This window comes from Convolutriloba macropyga, chromosome 3, assembly GCF_964194025.1.
Source record: "Convolutriloba macropyga chromosome 3, txConMacr16.3, whole genome shotgun sequence".
Classification (NCBI taxonomy): Eukaryota; Metazoa; Xenacoelomorpha; order Acoela; family Convolutidae; genus Convolutriloba; species Convolutriloba macropyga.
Genome location: NC_134470.1, coordinates 49887152 through 49908042, shown reverse-complemented (window position 1 = coordinate 49908042; position 20891 = coordinate 49887152). Strand labels below are relative to the sequence as shown.

At 36.2% G+C, this 20891-nt stretch overlaps 1 protein-coding gene across 2 annotated transcripts; it reads right to left on the bottom strand.

Annotated features, from left to right (window-relative positions):
• Positions 1–12: 12 nt before the first annotated feature.
• LOC142336256 (uncharacterized) lies at positions 13–20833 on the bottom strand. 2 transcript variants are annotated; one of them, XM_075384948.1, is made up of 6 exons: positions 20557–20833; positions 20093–20424; positions 12323–12551; positions 7435–7851; positions 6586–6932; positions 13–474 (listed from the first exon to the last, which is right to left on the bottom strand). In XM_075384948.1, exons 2-6 carry the CDS (start codon positions 20402–20404, stop codon positions 64–66), a joined length of 1716 nt encoding a protein of 571 aa, XP_075241063.1. In that variant the 5' UTR covers positions 20405–20424; positions 20557–20833; the 3' UTR covers positions 13–63. The 2 variants fall into 2 exon arrangements, with proteins under 2 accessions (XP_075241063.1, XP_075241062.1); XM_075384947.1 differs by having other exon boundaries at positions 20570–20831.
• Between the last annotated feature and the right edge of the window lie 58 nt (positions 20834–20891).

The window sequence follows — 20891 nt, the reverse complement described above, 5'->3', positions numbered from 1 at the left end:
ACTAGTAATGGTCGGTCATACAAAAGGTTAAGAGAAGAAAGTTATTTCAATTTTGTTACTTGGTTAATGGAAATTAGGTTTGACGGCCTCTAACTGACCGTCACATTCTAACTTGTTGAGATCTTCAAACATAAGAATCCAAGTCTCGAAGTCCTCGTGGAACCATTTGCGTCTTTGAAAGTCAGTGTTCTGTGGATCGTACGTGTCTCTCAAATGGTCGCTCCGGTATCCAGGATAGAGAAAAGCGCCTCGACGTTTGATTCCAAACAACTGACTGCAATCTTCTATCCACTTGTTTGTCACAAACTCGATCTGGGAGTTGCTCAGGTCCAACCTCGCTGGCATATTTGTTCGAAAGTCGCCCCTGTAAGGCATAAACGCGCATACTTTGGTGACTTCGCGTGCTCTGAGAAGCATTGCTGCTTGGATCCATCCCATCCATTGGTCTCTCGAGGCATCCGATTCTTCTGACACCTATTGAATAAACATTTGAACGATTGAACAAAAAATACCCTTAAACTGTCGTTCTATTGCCAAAGCCTGTCGTTATTAGCCGCTTCTTAATGAATTAAAAGGGGCCAATAAAAATAAATTAGGCAAATTGTAAATGCCAGATTGATTGTTATAAAATATATGAGGCATCAAAGGAGGTCCATCAACTTCAGTCCACTCAAGACACAAATTTTACTCAAATAAAGCGTTTAACACGCATACCATAACTTTGGTCTTTGCGGCTACTATTCAAATTCATAAAAATGGATTTTACCATTTTTCTACTGCAATTTTGAAAACATAACAACGCACTTGTATAAATGCAGCTTGCGATCTTCCATTTGAGCTGCACTTTCAGCAGGGGAGAAATTTTCAATTGAGGAACGTTAGAGATCTCTACTTGAAAGTACAGCTATGAGAAAACGTGAATCTTACTAAAGTGAATCGTCCGGACATCTGTTCAAGATGATTCTAAAATAGAACACGAGTTTTGAAAATATTTTTGCAGTATTTTTGATTGACCCTGTATTGAATTTTTTATGCTGAATTACTGGCTACTATCTGCCAATCTATCACAGCTATGTTTGAGTGTGTCGACACACTTATCACAGGGAGATTTCTCAAACACGTTTTCAAACCGTTACGTCGTGAGTGATCAGAGACTAGGAGAAAGGATGGCAAAACAAAAGGTCGTTCCTCATCAGGTGCGTTACTCATATTTGCGCAAAAATTAAGATGTTTAACCCAACATATGGAAAGTTTGAAAGTACATATGATTGTCATGAAGTGTCATATTTATCATAAGCTCTGCGGATACTGTTGTCATATGTTCCACCATACGACCAGCTCAGGTCGTATGGTGGGACGTATGACAACAGTGTCCGCAGAGCTTATGATTAACATGACACTTGATGACAATCATATGTACTTTCAAGTTCCTGTCAAAAGAGTATCGTTTTTTTCTGACTTGAAGTCATTCTGTAGAAAATAACAGACTAAAACTGTTGTGGGGAGTCAATTACGACAAATGGATGTTTTCAAATTTCATCTAGGTCTACTCAGTTCATTACTCTTTGTCAAGTGTTGAATTGATATCACTGGACGTAGATGCAGGAATAGACCATTTATTTCAGGGAGCGAAAAAAGTTGAGTTAGAGAAGGATTGGTCAGGAGTCTATTTTGTTCCATCATATGGAAACCAATTGGCGAAAAAAAACAAACACTTCGGTACGTGCCTTTGAAGTTCCTTTTAAGATGGTCCGAATCGTTGTCAGGACTTTTTGAAGGCTCTAAAGCTCAAACCGATTGGATAATAACGGGAAAAAATGTTTATTATGAGTAAATGCCTCCACGTGCATCAAATAGGTGTGATAAAAACACAAACAACCGCAGGACAATAACATGTCAAACAGGTTCAATCCACGAGGACTCTACGAGGCTGTGGCATCGAGCTGCATCGATAAAGCAGTCAAAGAAAGCTTGAACTGATTCTATTGTGGAACTAGAAGGTTGTGGGAAAAAGTTCTGCCATCAACTTCTGTTTTGTCGTGCAGCAATTTTTGTCCGCGGACAGAATTCCTTTTGACAGCAAGCAAACTCGGAAAGCACTTGAACAGTTTCATCCCCAAGAGGAACAACTTGGAGATCACTAAGACGATTTTAGTAATGAAGCTTACCAGTTTCATGAAATTTCAGTTTTTTTCAAAACTATCTATTTTTGCATTTGAAGAAGAAAGCCGGTGTACGGCCAATTGTTTGAAGTCGGCAGGAGGCTCGTATTGAGTATTGAGATGCAGTGTAAAAGAGGCAACCTCAAGATCTGTTGAAAGTTTTTCTCAGACAAATAGGAGCAAACATTTTTGATGGGCTGAGGGTATCGTTCATTCCACAGGAATCACCTTTAAAAAATTGAAGATCTCGGTCCAGTGGATTTTTGCTAGTTGATTCCAAGAACGCCTTCTACTCTATCAATGGGTTAATTACGTTGCTTTCTGCGAACACTTTGTTGCCGATTGTAGCTGCTGAGTCAAGTTAATGTTAATCCAAATGTGGCCGACTACATTTTGATGAAGTAATCACAGTATCCAGTCAATCAGGAGTACAACACGGTGATCCTTTGGTACCCTTTTTTTGCTTTCATTTACCCTTTGGCCGCTCCTTAGTGCAATTGATAGTAAACGTGAATGCCGGTACGTGAACGATGACACTATTTATAGTAAAAGAAAGCTGGATTTCTGCGAAGCATTGAATTTTTCACCTCGATAGAACTTTTCTGGTGCTCAGTAAACAAGTGTAAACTTTGGTCAATTATTGATATAACTACAATTGTTGACAACAGCTAAAGGTTGCGAAGTACTAGGAGCTGTCATTAATTCGCCAACTTACACAGCATTGGTTTTAGAGAAACTCGTTGACGAAGATAGCGCTTTATGAGAACTCAGTTCATCTAATTTTAACCACAATGTTTGTTGGGCTTTCTGCGAAACGGTGTAGACGCTCCTATGATTGTTTAACCGCAGCTGCGTAACTGCACCTGCAATCAAGTTAACAACGGCCTAGAAACAGTTGAAAACCTACAACGGACATCTTTTGGAAACTTTAATTAGTTCTTTACTAAGTGAAAAATTTTTATCAATTTCTTCCCCCAATCATTAAAACGTGTGTAGGTTTTTGATGAGCAGCTGACCAAAAAAGAGCTGCATTGACTGGCGCACTATCTCCGTCGTAGTACCTATTAGATTTGTTAGCGGGAAAATGCGATTGAAAAGGATGATTTCGTAAGCTGTCAAAAGTTTGAGTAATACAGAATCTTCGCAAATGACAACGCAAAATCCAAGAAGCCTTAGATGACGCTGCCTTTAGTTTGCTTTTTCAATGTAATACTTCGAAGTAAGTCTTGCTTCTTCAGGACTTTGCTTCTTGCTCCTACCAGCAAGAAGCTCAAATTGCTTGCTCTCGCTCTCTCTGAGTCAATCAGGAGCGTGGTTGGCTGCATCGCATTTTCGGATCTTTTCCGTTTGTGCGCCCAGTACGTTATGCGTCCCCCACAGCACGTGCTATTATATAGTTAATTATATAAAATTATGGCACGTGCATCTAGGGGGTGCAAATAATATGCACCCACTAAGCTGGGGGGGGGCACAAACCACCTTTTCCTTTCCTTGGCATATATCTCCGCCAAGTGAGTTTCGAGCTGCCTAAAGTATAGATTGGTGTTTCAGTCTATCAGCAATTCTAGATTTGCTGACTGTATACATTTGGTGTCTGTGTTCTTTTGGGACTGTTGAGGCGATATCATTTCCGCTATGATCGTAAGTATTGGAATATAGTTTCTGCCAGTTTATCCTATGTTCGCACGGAAGAAATTGTTGACCACAACTCCTGGCCAGGTGATATCTTCTTGCCTGCTGGGGTGTCAGCCAGCAGCCCTGGACGTGACCGTCACATCTCAGCTGCAAGCCAGACTAATATCATGTGGCGAAGTAATGACGGCAGCTGAAGTCAGGAAGTGCAAATACTTTGCACCAGAATTCTTCGATTGAGGGGTTGTTTGAATGTTAGTGGGGTTTGAGTTTTTCATAGGGGTTTCAGGGATAGTGAGAAGGAAGCTGAAGAGGATTGCTGTTCTATCTGATAACCGAGGTATTCAATCCACAGGATTGCTTTTATCCTTCAATGGATCAGCACAGTCAGTGCTGATTTATGTTATACGAGGAATAGCTATGCTAATTGCGTGAGATGCTAGATTTTAAGCTCAATTTTTTGTTGCTCAAATTAAAATGACTCTTTTGTCTCGTTTTCTTATCTTTTGCATTCGATGTTGGTTCGGTTTACTAGAGTAAGTCCCTCTCTGCGTTATAAAGGATTGTACTGTCTTGTTTTTAGTAAAATGATACTTTTTGGCGCTATCTGTTTCGAGTTCAATGAAATTTTTTTTTGATAATGGCTGTTTAACCTTTTTTTAAAAAATATTTCTGGCAAATTAAAGTTTTTCGAACTTTTGAATAGAGTTCTTAATGGTCTAATTTGACAGGAATGGCTAAGTAAATTTGCTGAAGCTCTAAGGCGACATAATGAAATTCTTTTGTACTTTATTTTTTGATTTAATTATTTGTACTTTTTTAAATTTTCATTTTTTTGATGAAGTATCCGTAATTTCCACATGTCTGTAAATGTTTTTGTCAAATATCTTTGATGAACAGTTGTCGAAACCTTAAGTTTTTTTGCTTTGCATTTATGAGTTTTTAATAAAATACAACGCATGTAATTTAAATTATTAGTGTATCAGTGTAACTAGTTTGAAATAATATATTGAGCTTATCGACTTACTATTACGATTTTTGTTAATTTTCTGAGAATTTTCTGGTCGCTAGGTTATTGTAATCATTGAGTTTTGTTTTAAATTTTGATCCGTTTCATTTGGCAGTTCCTTATAAATAAAAGTTTAGTTAGTAATACAGTGACGCGATAACGAAATTCTGTTGCTTCTTGGTATCCTTTTGTCTCAAATTCAGATCTTAGATTTTAATCGTCCCTATGCTTTAGCTTTATGTCTGGATCGCTGAGCAAAATTTTGAAGACTGGTTAGTTCGTGACTGGCTAATTCGTGTCGTGTAATTTTTAAAGCATTTTAGGTACCGTGTAAAAATTCGGATAATTTTTTTCAAGATTAACAGATGACCTAACAATATATTTTACGTTTTGAAGATTTCAGTTTGTTTTCTCTGTGTATTGAGTGGGAATTTCTTCTGTGTATTTTTTTGTTTCGTCTCTCTAAATTAACTGTGGTGCGGTAAATAGCGGTTTCTCCCTACGAAAAATATTAGTTGGCGGGAGTGATGTTTTGGTTGTTCGGGAAGTCCTGACACTTCGAGTCGCTTTCAGCTTTGTTTTTCAGATCGTCGTCTTCTCTATTTTTTTGGTTGCTTCTTTCACTGCGCTGCTGAATTTTTGCGCGTGATATCATTTGTTACTGCCTCGTTACTTCCTTCTATATAGATTTTAGTAAGAAGCAAGTGATAAGTTTTTTGAGAATACACGGCTTACTTCACTCAATAAAATGACTTCTGCACTCACTTCAAGTCTAAATTGAGAATGTAAAGTCTAACTGAAACTGAATAGAGGTAATCTAAACGTTATATTTATAGGATCTATTACTTGAAAGTTATTAGTGTTTAAAATTTTATTTGAAAATAAGGATATTTTGAAATCAGAGTCGATGTTTACTCTTTAATCTCAGTCCTTATGAATCGCAATTTTTTGTTTTTAGTTTTGGACCATTTCCTTAAATAGCGGACCTCAACAGTTTTTTTTTGGCTTATGTCTGGTTATCTTCGCGCTAATTTTTTCATTATACTTTGAGTTCTTTTGTAAAAGTGAGAGTTTTCAGGAACCGCTGAGTAGTCAGTCGATCTTAGTATCAAAAGTGATGTGAAACGAAAGTTTTCTAAATCAAATTTTAATAATTTGTTGATGCTACCATTAAGGGAGGTGTCACGCGGGGGGGGGGGGGGTAGGGTTGGGAGGTTTGGACGAAAGGGGGTACCAAATCGGCAGGTGGAAGATTGTGGACGGGGGAGTGTTGGGGGGGGGGGATGACTGACCCACCCCCTTCACCAGGTGGAGGCGTGTGGACGGGGGAGGGTTGAGGATGACTTGGGGGGGGGGGTCAAACTTTTGAGATCAAGAACAACCCTTACACCACCATGAAATTGTCTCCTCAAAACAGTATCGGTGAATCGCGTACTTAGAGACTAGTAAGGCTCTAAGAGAGCTGCTCGGCACTTAATGCCCTCCGGGCTTTAGCTGTTTATCCTATTTTTGAAGACGAAAGGTTAAAAGGGTGAGACGGAAAATCGGTCAAGCGGAAAATCGCATTAAAAAAGACCACAGGACTAATTTAAATGCTACCAGCTTCGTTTGAGAGCAATCAATTTTGTAATAAGCATTTCCAACGCAAACTAGACAAACATATTTGGGACAATAAGTTGAATTTTTTTACAGTGAAAGGGCTTAGGTTCTTTTTCATGTCCACTAAGCTGGACTTTCAAAGACAACGATTTTTAGCTTTTATAAAGACGGATGCGTACTTACGATTCTTCTGCCAACTTCTGGTGACTCCTCAGGAAACACAATATTGATAGGACCCTGAGGCTTCTTGTGAAATGAACCCCGAACCCCACAGATGTCTGTCAATGTCAAACTGTTGCTGCCTCGTGCTCTCACGTGAAAGGGGAAAGGCAAGAAAAAATATGGCTCTGCTCTGTTTTGTGGCGCATTGGGACTACTTTTCTCCGGCTCAATTTCCCGCATAAATGAATCGAAGTTATTCTTATAATGGTCACTGCCCATATTTATAACTATCATTCCGTTGTCAACCAGGATTAAAGCTGCTCGTATTTCCACTTGCTGTTTACCTTCTCCGATTATTGTGTCTATTGGTTTCTGTAATTAGTCCTGGTTCCTTGTCAGTATCATTGAAATAAACCGCCTACTTACACATTAAACATAACTGACTAACGTCGGGCGAATAGCCAAACCCCCATTAATTTGTCTTAGCAGCTTCGGTGAACTGAACATTTAGAGACTAATAAAGCTCTAAGACAGCTGCTCAGCGACTTAATGCCCTCCGAGGTTTGCCTGTTTATTCCGATATGAGAACAAACGTTAAAAGGGTCAGACGAGGACTCGATCAAGCAGAAAATTGCATTAAAAGATCACAGGACTAATACAATTGCTTCAAACTTCGTTTGAGAGCAATTAATCAAGCTTATTGATATTATTTTACACCAGTAGCTAGAGCTTCCTTATACGACTTGCATACAATTGCTTGTTTGATGAAAAGTTTAACAAATATCTGTCTGTTCTCTTCTGCCCATTAAAACTTGTCCATAGTACCCTACCTTCTTTTCACCCAATTTGAAATTTGTATAAAGGAAACAGGTGCCTTTAAGCCACAGTGTGAAACGTAGTTCTGATGTCTAATACTGGGCATTTCCTCTGCGACTCGGTTGGATGAGATCTTGCTCTTAAGTTGTTCCATTTTCTTGCACAGTCTCATTGGGAAGTCAGAACCGCCATCTGACTTCGAAATCTTCCTCACTCGTCGGTTACGGTCCAGCAACGTGCAAACAATTTGGAAGCAAATTCTTAAGTCTTCGAAAAGACCTCGACAGTTGTTGGGAAAATCGGATATATTAAGCAGGTCTTTTATAAACACACTGAATGTATAGAAATAAGCAATTTGACTTATTTTGACGTTGGAGCTTGCGCCTTTGAATAGCATGGTTTTCTCTGACTTGTCGATAAATTCTTTGACTATTGGCGTTGATTGAAAGTTTGAGAAAAACCATTCCTGATCTGTAGTTCGGACGAACTGTTTCCTTATAGTGTTGCTGAAGCTTTTTTGTACTTAAGATCTGAGGATTAATCGTACTTTTATGTCAACTTTTATCAATTAAACTGGACTTAAATGAAAGTGTAATTTTTGACATGAAACGAAGAGAATCAGATTCAACGGCAACGGAGTACATCGCAATTCCACTCTCATACGAGTACAAGAAATGCAATGCGAATGACCAGAATTTTCCCAGCTCTGTTGATGAATTGTTTGCCGCTGATTTTTTTAAAAAAATTATTTTGGGATTAGTTAGGAACTTTGCTGGCCTTGTTTTTTTACAGTTAATTTTGGCCGATCTATATAATTTGCAGAGGGATGCAAAGTTGGTACCATTGAAAAGCTCCTGAAATAATGGATCGATCTTATTAAATTTTTAATTTTCCCGCTCGAAAATAACAACTCTTGAAACAACTCTTAAACTTTGAAAGCGCAATATTGATATTTTAAAAACATTTTCTGTTAGAAAAAATGATTCAGCAGCTCCTCCGGGTCAGCATAAAACAAATTTGAGCAAACAATTTTAGGAAAACATGTTTTTCCAGTTTTCATCCAGAAATATATCATACAAGCAATGCTTGGATTGTGCAATATGTGCATTATAAATGCAATTTCATGATATTATAAAATTATTTTCTATAGGAAGAAAAAAATCACCAGCTCCTCCGGGGGAATCCTAAAATAATATTGATAAGTGAGCAAAAGGTGTAGCAAAATATGTTTTTATCTGGTTTCTATCCAGAGACGTTTGTCATTTAAGTAACCACAGATTGAGAAATTTCTGCGAAAATTTGTTCTAAATTTGTGAGATTTTGTTGAGTTGAAATTCACTTCATTCGCTTTTTCAATCATTAAAAGTTTGCATACCTTTGTTTAAACACAAGTTTATATAGGCTAAGGACTTTTTATTCCAGCTCTTTAAAAGAACTAAGGAACTTTTAATGTTTCCGAGGCCATTATCTTAGGTTAAACAAATTGTATCACATCTATTTATAAAATATATCCACAAATATCTTATTTGTTTCCGCTATCGAGCTTCAAAAAACAAATACAATTGATACGAATGACAAGCGTTCGTTAACTTCACTCGTTATCAATTTCAGTATAGCTCGTTAATGTCCAAAATCGCATCAAGCTTGAGCTTTTATCAATTTTGAAATTTTCGAATTGTAATTTTCTTTAAACCCTTCACTTCATTTATTGTTCCGACCCCCACTTTAGTGGGGAGGGAGGAACTTTATACTCAAATGGTTTTTTTTTGGTTCAGTCAATTGTGGCCGATCGATATATTCATCGTAGAGAGTTTTTAGTGGTATCATTAGAAAGCACGTGCATCCTAGAATTTCGTTTTTTTTACAGGGAGCTATCGAAGTTAACAGTTTTGTGAATATTCGACTGTTTTTATTCAGTTTTTCCGTAATTTTTGCTGAAATTCGGCACAATTTTGCTATAATAATCCAAAATATGTTAAAATTTTTAATGTTCTTGCTACTTGTTACCGTTAGTGATAGACGAGCGTTGTTGAATTGTTTGATTGCAGTTATTTTTGGCTAAAATTTTTGAATTTTTATAGCGAAACTGAAATATAATAATTCAAGAATTTTCATTCAGAATTATATCATACAAACTCAAAATATCATACAAGCAAAAATGGCTCAAAATATGCTTTTTAGTCCATTTTGTTTAAGTTTGCCGGAAGTAGAGACCTAGAAACCGCTGACACAATCTCCGTAAATTCCAGGAGCTAGTTGAAATTCGGCGCCCTTTAAAAGTCCTCTTTAATTAAAATTTTGCCGTTTTGCAAATTTTACTCACTAATTACACAAAATGCATGATTGTTTTTTTGATTTTTCAAATATTTTTAACATTCGCAAACATTTGGAACAATTGGGTGGTTTTTGATATTTATAATCAGAAGTCTTTAATATTTGTTTTTGAGCTGCCTTTTTTCAAAATATTTTGCTTTTACTGTTTTTTAATGTTTATTACTGACAAATTTTTCAATTCACGGCTCACTTAATGGCAGCTCCCATTTTCATTATATTGAGGTTGAATGTAGATATAGTGTCTTTTCTGGCTTTTCTGTCAACTTTTCGCTTACTCTCCATACACAAAGGTCAAACGAGGTTCTTTCGTATACGATACCAACTAATCTTTATGGGTTTTTAAAAAAACGGCTTCTTCATTTTGCTACTACGAGTTTTTCATACAAAGTTTTATCATTTTTGTGCATAATTGCCCATTTTTGCTGTTCTTTTTTGTTTCTTTTGTAATCTGTGACATTACTGAAAAATCCGAACGAAAAAGGCGTTTAAAAATCGCAACTGAACATATATATTGTTTTTGAAACTTATTGTTTTAAGGTCTGCGACACCGTTCTCGCAGAAATTATTTTCCCCTGTATTTTTCCCCTGTATTTGTTATTTTTGGTTGTCGCATGCCATATATTTGGTAATTAAATGTCTCAATGGCCAACTATACATACATAAATGAAATTATTAACTGATATCGGTATATAGCTACTGGTTCTATTGACTTTCAATTAATTTTGGTTCAAGAAAATTAAAGTATTCAAATTTTTTTTGATCTGGTTTTGTCATATCGTTTTTTACGATTTTGTTTCATTTTGTAACTTGGTCCCTTTACTGAGATATTTTCGTTATTTTTTTGTTGAACCAAACTTTATTTTCTCTTGTGATTAAACGTTTTGACTGATTTCGTTAGGGCTTCGACAATATGTTTCAGAAGATTTTTGTGAGTCTTAGATACTTTTCAATGTTTGTGGTTCTTACTGCTGTCATTTTGAATTAATCCTTTTGCAAAGAGACTTGATAATGTTCAAGGGAGACGCGAGTGAAATTAAAAGTTTCTGGTGGTAAATATCTTATTAATTTAATGGCTTCAACAATGATTTCCAATTGTTTGTGATTTTTTTTGAAAAAAATTCCGCTTGTATTTGTTCTTTTTGTATAGTCCTATGACTCAGTCTCACCAATAACAGGCGCAATTAAATTTCGAAGAAGTTGCAAGATAAACTGTCTATTCTATTTGTTGAAAACTTATTTCTTATGAATTTTGAAAGTTTGTTTTTAAAAAGACAATGGATTTTAGAGCTGTGCCAATCTTGTTTCTGTTTATTTGTAGCTTAGAATCTCAGTAGACATGTCACTGACATTGTCTGGTGAGCTAAATTTTGCTCATCATAACGTTTTTATTTTCCTCATATGGTCTTTGTTCTGGTGTTTTCAAAAAATATTTGTGGTTTTTGCATCTTTACACATTTTTTAGCTTTTTGTTTTCGTTTCACACTTTTTTTTAGTGTTCATAGTGAACAGCTTAATGTTTGATTGGCTGGGACACCAATTTTGTGCAAATTCTGAATTTTTTTAGCCTGTATTTTTAGTTCTTTTTTTCAGTCGTATTGCATATCCTGGATAATGAAAGTTCTTTACTTTCTATGAAAGTACTAAATAGTCTCTCAATGAGTTCAGTTGATAAATGTTTTTAAATAAGTTTGACATTAGTTTTTTTCAAAAAAGCAACGTTTTTAAAAAAAACTTCGCCCTTTTGCTCTTTTCTTTTTGTCTTGTTACCAAGTCGCATTGAGGAAAAGTCCCATAATTTTTTTCTAATGAAATAAAGGTTCATCACTTTTTAGCATAGTTTTTATCTCATGCCATTTTGATTTGGCTATTAATTGTTTTTTTTTGGTTGTCGGACGAGTAATTAATATTTGCAATTCTTTGATTTTTATCGACGTCTTTTCTGGTCGTCACATTAATGAGAGGTCTCATCGGCCCTCTAAGGTAGATCATTTTATTCATTTAGTGTTTTTTTGAACGATATGTTATTTTTTATCTCTTCCTCATTTTGTAGAAAATTAAGTTAAAAATGAAGATGAGTGGGGTCGAAACATTATGTGCAAACGCACATTACCGAGCTTCATTGTTAGGAGTTATGAATTGAATTACGAATTGTGGGTTCAAAATTGATTGAAAACTTCTCTTTGGCTAGAAATTTAAACTACTGATGTTTTGGTGTGTGCTGTTTTTCCTATATCCTTGTCCCCGTCAATTGATTTTTTACTTAAAAACGCCTCTCCACATCAAATTATCGTTTCTTTAATAGCAATTTGGTTTTGAGCTTGAATGCAGTAGTGGTTCATGAAAACAGTGGCAATTCTTTGGAAAGTTGAGCAAACTTGTGCTCCTTGTGTTCATCTGGTAAAATTTAATTAATGTTCGATTGTCTCCGGTGTTAAATTATAAGAAGTCAGTTTTCAGTAATGATTTTTCACCGCAGCTTTCAGGAAAAATTAGAGCCATTGGTTGTAACCTTTGAAATGAATTTTTTTGTTTTACTGGTTATAACCTTATATGCAAACGCATATTACCAATGCTCCTTGTTTAGTTAATAGGGGAAGGAAACAGATGCCTATGGTGTACTGCTCCATGGTTTCTATTGATGCAATTCCACGTAAGTGACTGATGCTAAAGTGGTTCTTCAACACATCAGCCAGTTCCTTAGCTGGACGAGGGCGGTTGTTTGTGATTTTGTCATGACAGAATTGAAATTCCATCACTATGCAGTAATGTATGTCAACCACAGCCTTGCTAACTGCTGCTAGTCTCACTAGCCTCTTAGCTGCGTCTTGGTTACCTCCCTGAAAATTTAAAGAAGATATAACGGGGCTTTTTTCTGCGGTTACTGATAGGTAACAGTATACAAAATTTCTTTCCAATCGATTCAAATTTTTCTAGACGTCCTCGATAACAAGGACGACTTCGAATACTATGGGTTTTTAAATTGGACTCAGCCAAACTATCAAGGTGTTTGATATGGAATATAATGAACCATATATAAATGGAACCAGAAATGCCATAAAAACTATTCTATTGTACTAGGGAAAAGCTGAGGGAGTACATATTGCAAGCAAATTAGAATTTTGTACCCATCAATTAGAAATGGACCAGTGGAAAAAGATGAAATAAAAGATACAAGATACACTATGGTACCAAAAAGCTACGTACAGCTAAAGATTTTTTAGAAAGCAATACATACATCAAATAATATAACATTTTCAGTTCAGATTTTGTTCTCTAATAACGCGTCATTACATCTTTAGTTTTTTTGACGTCTAGTAGACGGTTTGTATAGTTTTCATACAGGTTTCTAATGGTATCTGGGTCAATTTCGTTTTAGATTTCTGACACTTTTTCTTCTAAATTTTCCCAAAAAAACTGTTTTCGTAATCGGTGCTTCAAAACGGCGCATAAATTTTCAATAGGATTCAGATCGGGACTGTATGCTGGCCATTCCAGTACCTTCCACTCGTTTTCTTGGAAAAAAATGTCGATAATCTTGACTTGAGCAAGTTGTATTTCAGACCAAGAAAATCCGACATCTCGTAGGGTAACAACTGGCAAACGGTGAAAGAACAAAGCGGTTGAACCATCTTTTCTGTTTAAGCGGAGAAAAGGAGAATGAATTTTCTCTTAAAACTTCTGAATTTTACGCCTTTTTTCACGTCTTAGCGTAAATCATGCTTATGAAGCACGAATCATGCTTTAAAAGCAGAAATCATGCTGTCCGTAGCTTTTTGGTACCATAGTGTAAAAGAGAATGTTTGAAATAATTCATATTAAATTTCTGGGATCTTATTTTTCTCTTTTGGCCACGAGAGTTTTGAAAAGCTCTCCTTGTTCATTTCGAGCTTCAAAAATTACAGCTTTATGTTCCAGAAAGGTTTTAAGTAGAGAATTTTGCGCAGTTTTTCGAAGTGTTACTTGACTATAATTTGAGATGCTCAAACAGAGTTTTTTCGTGGCCCCTACAATACTCGGCCCCTGGCTCTTTCTGTACATTAGCGATCTGAACTTAATAATACCGATTGATTGGCAGCTTGTGCGCATTACGAAAAGGTATTTGTGCGCCCAATTTTTCCTCGGCAATCTTGATGCTTAGTAAACGCTACAAACAGATATGTGGTCTTGGGGAACATTTGAAAACTTTAAAAAATTTTGCCAACCGCCCAAATGTTTAGCAGAACCTAAGAATGAAACTCCTCATATTCAAAAGGAAAAGAATTATAGCCGGCACCGGACGAGCTTCGAAAGAATAGACCCGCGTGCCGTATAATAGAGATAGAAACAGATACAGATCTAAATTGAAAAAAAATCGACTCGGCTCAAAAAGCTAGGTAAAAACATTCAGCGATAAATCAATAAAGCTTGTTAAAATTCATTCTGCAGCAGCCTTTTATTAAGGACCTTTACTGCCCATATGTGTTCCTTTGAGCTTAAACTAATCCAAAATTAAACCTAATTTTTAAAGTGCAAAAGTCATTTTCTTGAGTGAGGTAAGTAACGTACGATCAAATTCTAATAACACTAATGATACGCCGTTAGTGAGAGGAAGAAGTCAATCAGAAAATTTGACTTTTTCAGCTTCGCTGTGTGAACAAATGTAAAACGAAAAAGAGCGTCAGACGACGAAACAAAAACATAACCGACTAAACGTCGGAAGAATTGCTCTTGAACGACTAGTGGGAGCTCTAATCAATTGCAGCCTGCTTCAGTCGGGGGGGGGGGGGGGGGGAGGAGGGAGGGAGGGGAGTGGGAGCCTAAATGGGACTAAGAAGTTCTATAGTGGGCTTCAAATAATCACATTAGAGGTTAACTTATACCACTATTAAGATTTAAGTGAAAAATGACACCAGTTTCGGCGCACTTTTCATTTGACTTTTAGTATTAAATTGCAGCCAATTGAGTTCAGCTGCTTGAAATTGTAATTGAGGGAGAATATTAGATCACGCGAAATGCAAAAAGTCAAGGGCGTAAAAGTCACTCGAAAAGTCAAAATTGTCAAGCGAAAATTTTGCATAAAAAAGACACACACGTTTACAATAATTGCTATGAACTACGCTCAAGAGCAATTAAACATAGCAGGACAAGCCCTGAAAAACAATTCAAAGAATTGAATGAAAAACGTAGAAGTAGTCTACGCGACCAGCAGATCAATTGAACAATGCCAGCTAAGGAACAAACAAAATCATCTCAAAAAAATTAAGAAACTAAAACAAACAAACTAAACAAAAATATACTTATTGCTGAAACTCTTGAAGCTTTTACCTCTAAGGCAAAAACTAATCCCTTTAAATATACCTATTTGAAAAATAATTTCAAAACCATTTTTGTTTCACAAATGGGTCCAGTATTATATCTGCAAAACCTGAAAAAATTCATTGGCCCTTGAAGCAAATTTTGAAGTGCTGCTGAAAATCATGATAACCATATCCTGAGAATCATATCTGTGTCTCTAGAGGCTATCCATTTACCCAATTCTAAGCTTTAAAAATTTCATTCGCTCAACGATCGATGAGAAATAATTTTTGGAAAAAATTTCAAATTTCAAAAAATAGAAATTTGTTCCATTAAAATGTTGAAAATCATTCAATTGCCCCTAGCAACTATTAAAAAAAGAAACTATCAAACCCTGAATGAGGTTACCTGGCTACTGAGGCAAGAAAAACGGAATAAAACAAATGTTTGAAAAAACTTAAACAAAAATAGCAAATTTTATAAAAAAAAATTCATAAAATTCGAAAGGTTAAATTGTTGTAAATAAACAATTCCATTGAAACTAGCAACCATGCAGTAACTTTTATCAGACCTTGGAATAAGTTTTCTGACACTTGAGAATCAATTGACCCCTAGCAACTATTTAATAACATACTATCAAACCCTGGATAATGTTACCTGGCTACTGAGGCAAGAAAAAATAAATAAGACAAATATTTTGAAAAAAACTTGAAAAAAAAAACAAATTTTATCAAATAAATTCTATAAGTAGAAAAGTTAAATTGATGAGAAATAAAAAATCCATTGAAACTAAAAACCACGCAGTAACTTTTTATCAGAACGTGGAATAAGTTTTCTGACACTTGAGAATGGACAAATATCCAAAATTGACAAAAACTTAAGGAAACCTTAAAAAAAATTGCAGATTTTATCAAAAGAATGCTAAAATTTGAGACATTAAGATGTTGAACACCAATCCATTGGTACTAGAAACTACGCAGTGCCGTATGATCAAACCTTAAGGGAGATTTCCTGACCCCTGAAGCTGGAAAATTACAAAAATGACAAAAATTTTTCAAAAAACATGAAAAAAATGCACAAAAATTAGTATCATTTTGCGTGTTTGTTTGTAGTACCAAAACATATCGCTCATAAAATAGTCATAAAAAATAATTTTGTCTCGCAAAAGGCTTTCATCAACTTTTAAAAACTTCAATCTCAGACTAATCAAACAAAAAAAAACTCAATAAAAGCACAAAAAAACATGAAAAATTGCACCATTTTGAGCCCAAAAACTCAAATGACCTTTTAAGCTTAATTTAAGGCCATCCCAGCAGCTGCACCACTCTAAGCATTTGAAGGACTACTAAAGCCCACTTTGGGCCTCTAATGAAACTTACTGTCCGCTGGGCTTTACCTGTTTATCCCGTTTTGAAAGATCAAAGTCATTGAAAAAATGTGTGAACACATCTTGAAAAAAACACAGCGCCCCAATACAATTTAAATTCTTTGAATTGTAAAAAACCAAGAGCACCGCAATATAGCTCCGCTCAGGTTACAGCTTCGCAATAGGTTACAGCTTTACAAAACGCAATAGATCAGAAGTGTCAGAAATTACTGCCAATCAGGCATTTCTTAGATATAAACTACTGAAGTTAGCTCTGGCATGCCAACAGGTTTTGAAGTAGGCCAGTTTCATAATTGGAGTAGTTTGGAGTCAAATAAACGCGTCCTCCATGATTTTATAGCCCTCGCTTAGTGGGCATATAACGTATGACTTCGCATTACCGTAATGATACCATAAGGGGGCTGTGATGGGAAAGACCCAATTCAACATACTAAACAATTGGATTCTGTGCTTAATAGTCCAGAGCATTGTGTGCCTCACGCCTACATTCTCCATTTACATAAATTGTTGCTCTGATCGACAGAGATGATCCTGAAAATGAGCGAAGTAAATTATATTGATGAGAACTGTACTCTGAAAACTAAATATGTGCGAAATCATACGTGCCCTTTCTTTGACGATGAGCTAAGAACGATGAAAAGATCGAGAAGAAAGTTTGAGAAAGCTTACCAAAAGAATGGAAATTCTCAAGCCAATAACCGGTTTCTTAATTCAGTTTTGGAATATTTTGAGCTATTTGCCAAAAAACGAATAGTGAACACCATGCAAAGTATGTCGCTAGTGAAAATAAGCGTGTTAGGTATTCTTTGCTGCAGAAACTCTTAGGAAAAAATAATTTTGTCTTGCCGCAGTCACTAGGGAAACCTGAATGTTTAGCATTGATGTTTGATGCTTTCATTGTTAAGAAAATAAAAACCGTGTTAGTTTCACTACCTCAAACGAATGGTCTGTAATTGAATTATTCACATACAACTATCCTGGAGACTTCAGCTTTTTAGTGAGCGATTTGCATTTACTTCTACCAAAAATTGTGAACACTACGGCACCTAGTGATGTAATGCCAACTAGGTTATATAAATGTGTTTAGATAAGTTCTCCGGACTACTTCATTGCGTTAACTAATTTTACCCGCCAAACAGGGTACTTCCCAAATCAATTCAAACAGGGTGTCGTCGGGCCGCTCATAAAGAAATGTAATCTTGATCCCTGAATTGTTGAGTTTTCGCCCTGTGACAAATCTAAGATTCGTGTCAAAGTTACAAAGAGTTGTTTTGAGCAAATTATTTTGTATCTGGAATCTAATAATCTAACGAGCAAGTATCAGAGCGCTTATTGTTGATCGCACTCATCGGAGGCGGCCTTGTGAATATCTTTAATGAGCTTCTTTGTTATCTGGGCTAGTCGCTTTCCGTGATGTATATTTGATTAGACTTGTCCGCAGCGTTTGATTTCATTGATCATCAGTTTTTTTTTGAGATATAGCGAAAAGGATTGGTTTGCATTTTACTGTTCATGAAAATGTCTTTCGAATCGTTCGCATCAAATTATCATAAATGGATGTCTTTCTGGTTATGTTACAGTTAATACGGTTCTGCAACAAGGGTCGGTTCTTGGTCCTTTAGATTTTTCCCTGTTACATGCTGCCTTCAGAAGATAAGCTGAAAGAACTGATAATAATTTTTTTTCGACACAGATGATACGGTTCTTTATTTTGTATTCGATTCGACCCTCAGCCAATGCAAGTTTGATTATATTTTGACCTCGATTCAGTGTTGGTTTCAGCAATGTAAAATTAAAATTGAATGCGGATGAGAGAGTATATGATTATTTGCAAATGTAAAATTGTTAAACATGGTCTTTTACGTCTGCCAGAAAATGTCGACTACACTGAACAGGTAAAAGTCAGAAAAAAGTTCTAGGTTATGTTGGTTGTCAACTTACTCTGCAATGACAGGTTAACTTTGTTTGTTGGTACTGATTTTATTATCTCCGTAAAGTGTGGTCAAATCGAGATCAACTTAAAACATCAGTCCTAATTGAGTTAATTAGACTTTTATTGTTATCCCGTGTTGACTACCTTAGTTAGCTTTATTATGGTCTGCCAAACTTTTTGTTATCAAATTTCTCTCTAATTTTGGAAGACGTTTGCCGTTGTTATGTGAAATAAGCTCTTTTCAGTTGAAACTTATACCATCTAAAGTTTTATTCCTGCGAAAACTCAAAATTTATCATTTTTATTTTTGAGACACTTTTGAGATTTTAAATGGTACGTAAACCAATAATAATAGTAATAATAAATATTCAATAAAAAAAGATTTGTAGTATCTTTTCCGTTTGTGCCCCCCCCACAGTACGTTATGCTCCCCCCAATTACAGAGCACGTGCCATTACATAGTAAATCATGTAAAAATATGGCACGTGAGTCTGGGGGGTGCAAATGGTATGCACCCACTAAGCTGCGGGGGCAGAAATGGAAAAGATCCGATTTGCATTATTTGTTTTGCTTGATGTCAAATTTTTTGTAAGAATTGAGTTTATATGTGATCGTTAGTGCAAAATTACATGTTGAGTTTTGACAGATTGGAAGTCGAAATTTTACTCCGTGGAATTCTTGATTCTTTAACATTATAGCACTCCAGGAAATTATACTACCACATTAAGGTATGTTTTCCTTGATTTTGGGTCCTATAGGAACACTAAGCTGGGAAGGCGGGGCGCTTTTTTGGGAAAGACCAGAAATTTTTAATCGCTACTTTTTATATTACTATAAAAGAGCCGAAAACAGACTGGTATAATTACTGTATATTGCATGTTGCTTTTATTCACCCTAGTGATGAGCGCATTCAATTCTTGTAAGATTGTTGCAAGATGATTCAAAACTTGCAAGAATCTTGTAAGAAAAAACTCTTGCCCCAAAACATTTAAAGGCCGTTTGTAGCACTGGTTAGTATTTTAAACCACCAATTGTGACTTGCACAGAGATGAGCTGGAGTTCTAAGATTTTTCTGTAAACTTAATTTATGGCGTTCTACATAATTTTGGGAAGAAAATTGGTCTATTTACCCCCCCCCCCCGCCCCCCGCGGGCGCTCGTGATAATTTTTTTGCATATTACTGTACTATATAACAAAACATTTGTAATTTGGGAACGATTTTTTGTTCTGAAAGTACGTTGGTCATTTTAGGTTTTCCTTAACTGCTAAACCTATTGATCTTGCATTGATTCAATTAAAGATCGGATCGCTTCCGTTATTGCCCTCTCCCTACCTATTGCACATCGCACCCTCATTATAGTATATACGGTATTTGGGGGGGGGGGGGGGGGCATTTATATGCTCACTGATTTTGGAGGATAATGGAGACACCCCTTATTCAACCAGTGGGGCAACAAATGGTAAATATGAAGATTGATATTTGCAGGTCATATATTAACATGTAACATATTAACACATGTAAAGTTGCTATTTGATAATTTTCTGAGGTGGTCTTCAGGTTGGAGCTGCCATTGCTGATTGGTGGTACAACTTAGAAGTCATCCCCGTTATAAACCGCCAAGCATAGAGAATTAGAAATTTAGAACCACAAATTACAGTAATTTTGCCATAATGGTTGGACCAACTTTTGCGGGGTCTATATTGCGAACGAGCCTAGCTTGCCGTCGGTATATAGACTCTAGACAATGTGAAATTTATGAAGATTATCAGCTAAAGCGACCAACCTCTCGTTTTAAGTTGTCTTCTAATTTGTCTGCCAACTCTTTGAAATCCACAACCAAATTATACATGTCATTTGCATACAGTGCTAACTCTGTCCACTTTTTCTCCAAAGGGTCATCGGGTGAGCCCCACTTTGCAACCAGGTCAATCTTGTTCCTTGTATTGGGCAATGTCTTCCAGAACTGAGTGTAAGCTTCGTTGACCTTGGCCACATTTCTGGCAAACCCACTGGTTGATAATTTAACTATAAACCGCGTGAGGTCTTCCCCTTTGAAAAGGGAGTTTCGTGTCTCCCGCTTTATCAAACTCAACATTCCCGAACCGATCAATTGTTCTAGAGTATTTGGCTCTTTCCCATTATAGACCCCCAAGAAATTACTAGTCCCACAATTATGATATAATTACCGTAATGGGTAGGCTAGCGTCTAGCCGCAATTGGATAGAGGTGTCTATAATGGGAAGGAGCCTAATGTTCTCGCCCGAATTGATAATGACGAATTAAGGCGTTAAGTCCTCCGGTCCCATGGCATTATGTTCTTGCGTGGTTCCCCGTGTTGTGTTTGTTGTCTCAAATTTGTGTCGATAATTGTTCTGCGGTAGGATGATAAAGTTGCAATGATGATGACAATAATCGCACGTGCTCGTTAATTGTTCGAATTCATCTACAGCGAGAACGAACCATTGACAAAATGCCTCACAAGATTGTTGGTATATAACTGACCTTGTCTTCAGATTGCACACAGGAAGGAAGCTTAACTGCAGTGTGCATTAAGTGTTTATTAGATTACCTTGTTTTAATGT

Bases quoted from the DNA above. Each gene is read 5' to 3' on its own strand.
- LOC142336256 (XM_075384948.1), bottom strand. From the start codon at position 20,404: ATGTTGAGTTTGATAAAGCGGGAGACACGAAACTCCCTTTTCAAAGGG. The intron at 12,552-20,092 runs GTTGGTCGCTTT...TTAAATTTTCAG, and splicing joins AAGACAACTTAAAACGAGAG to GGAGGTAACCAAGACGCAGC. The intron at 7,852-12,322 runs GCATCTGTTTCC...TCCGAACTACAG, and splicing joins CATGGAGCAGTACACCATAG to ATCAGGAATGGTTTTTCTCA.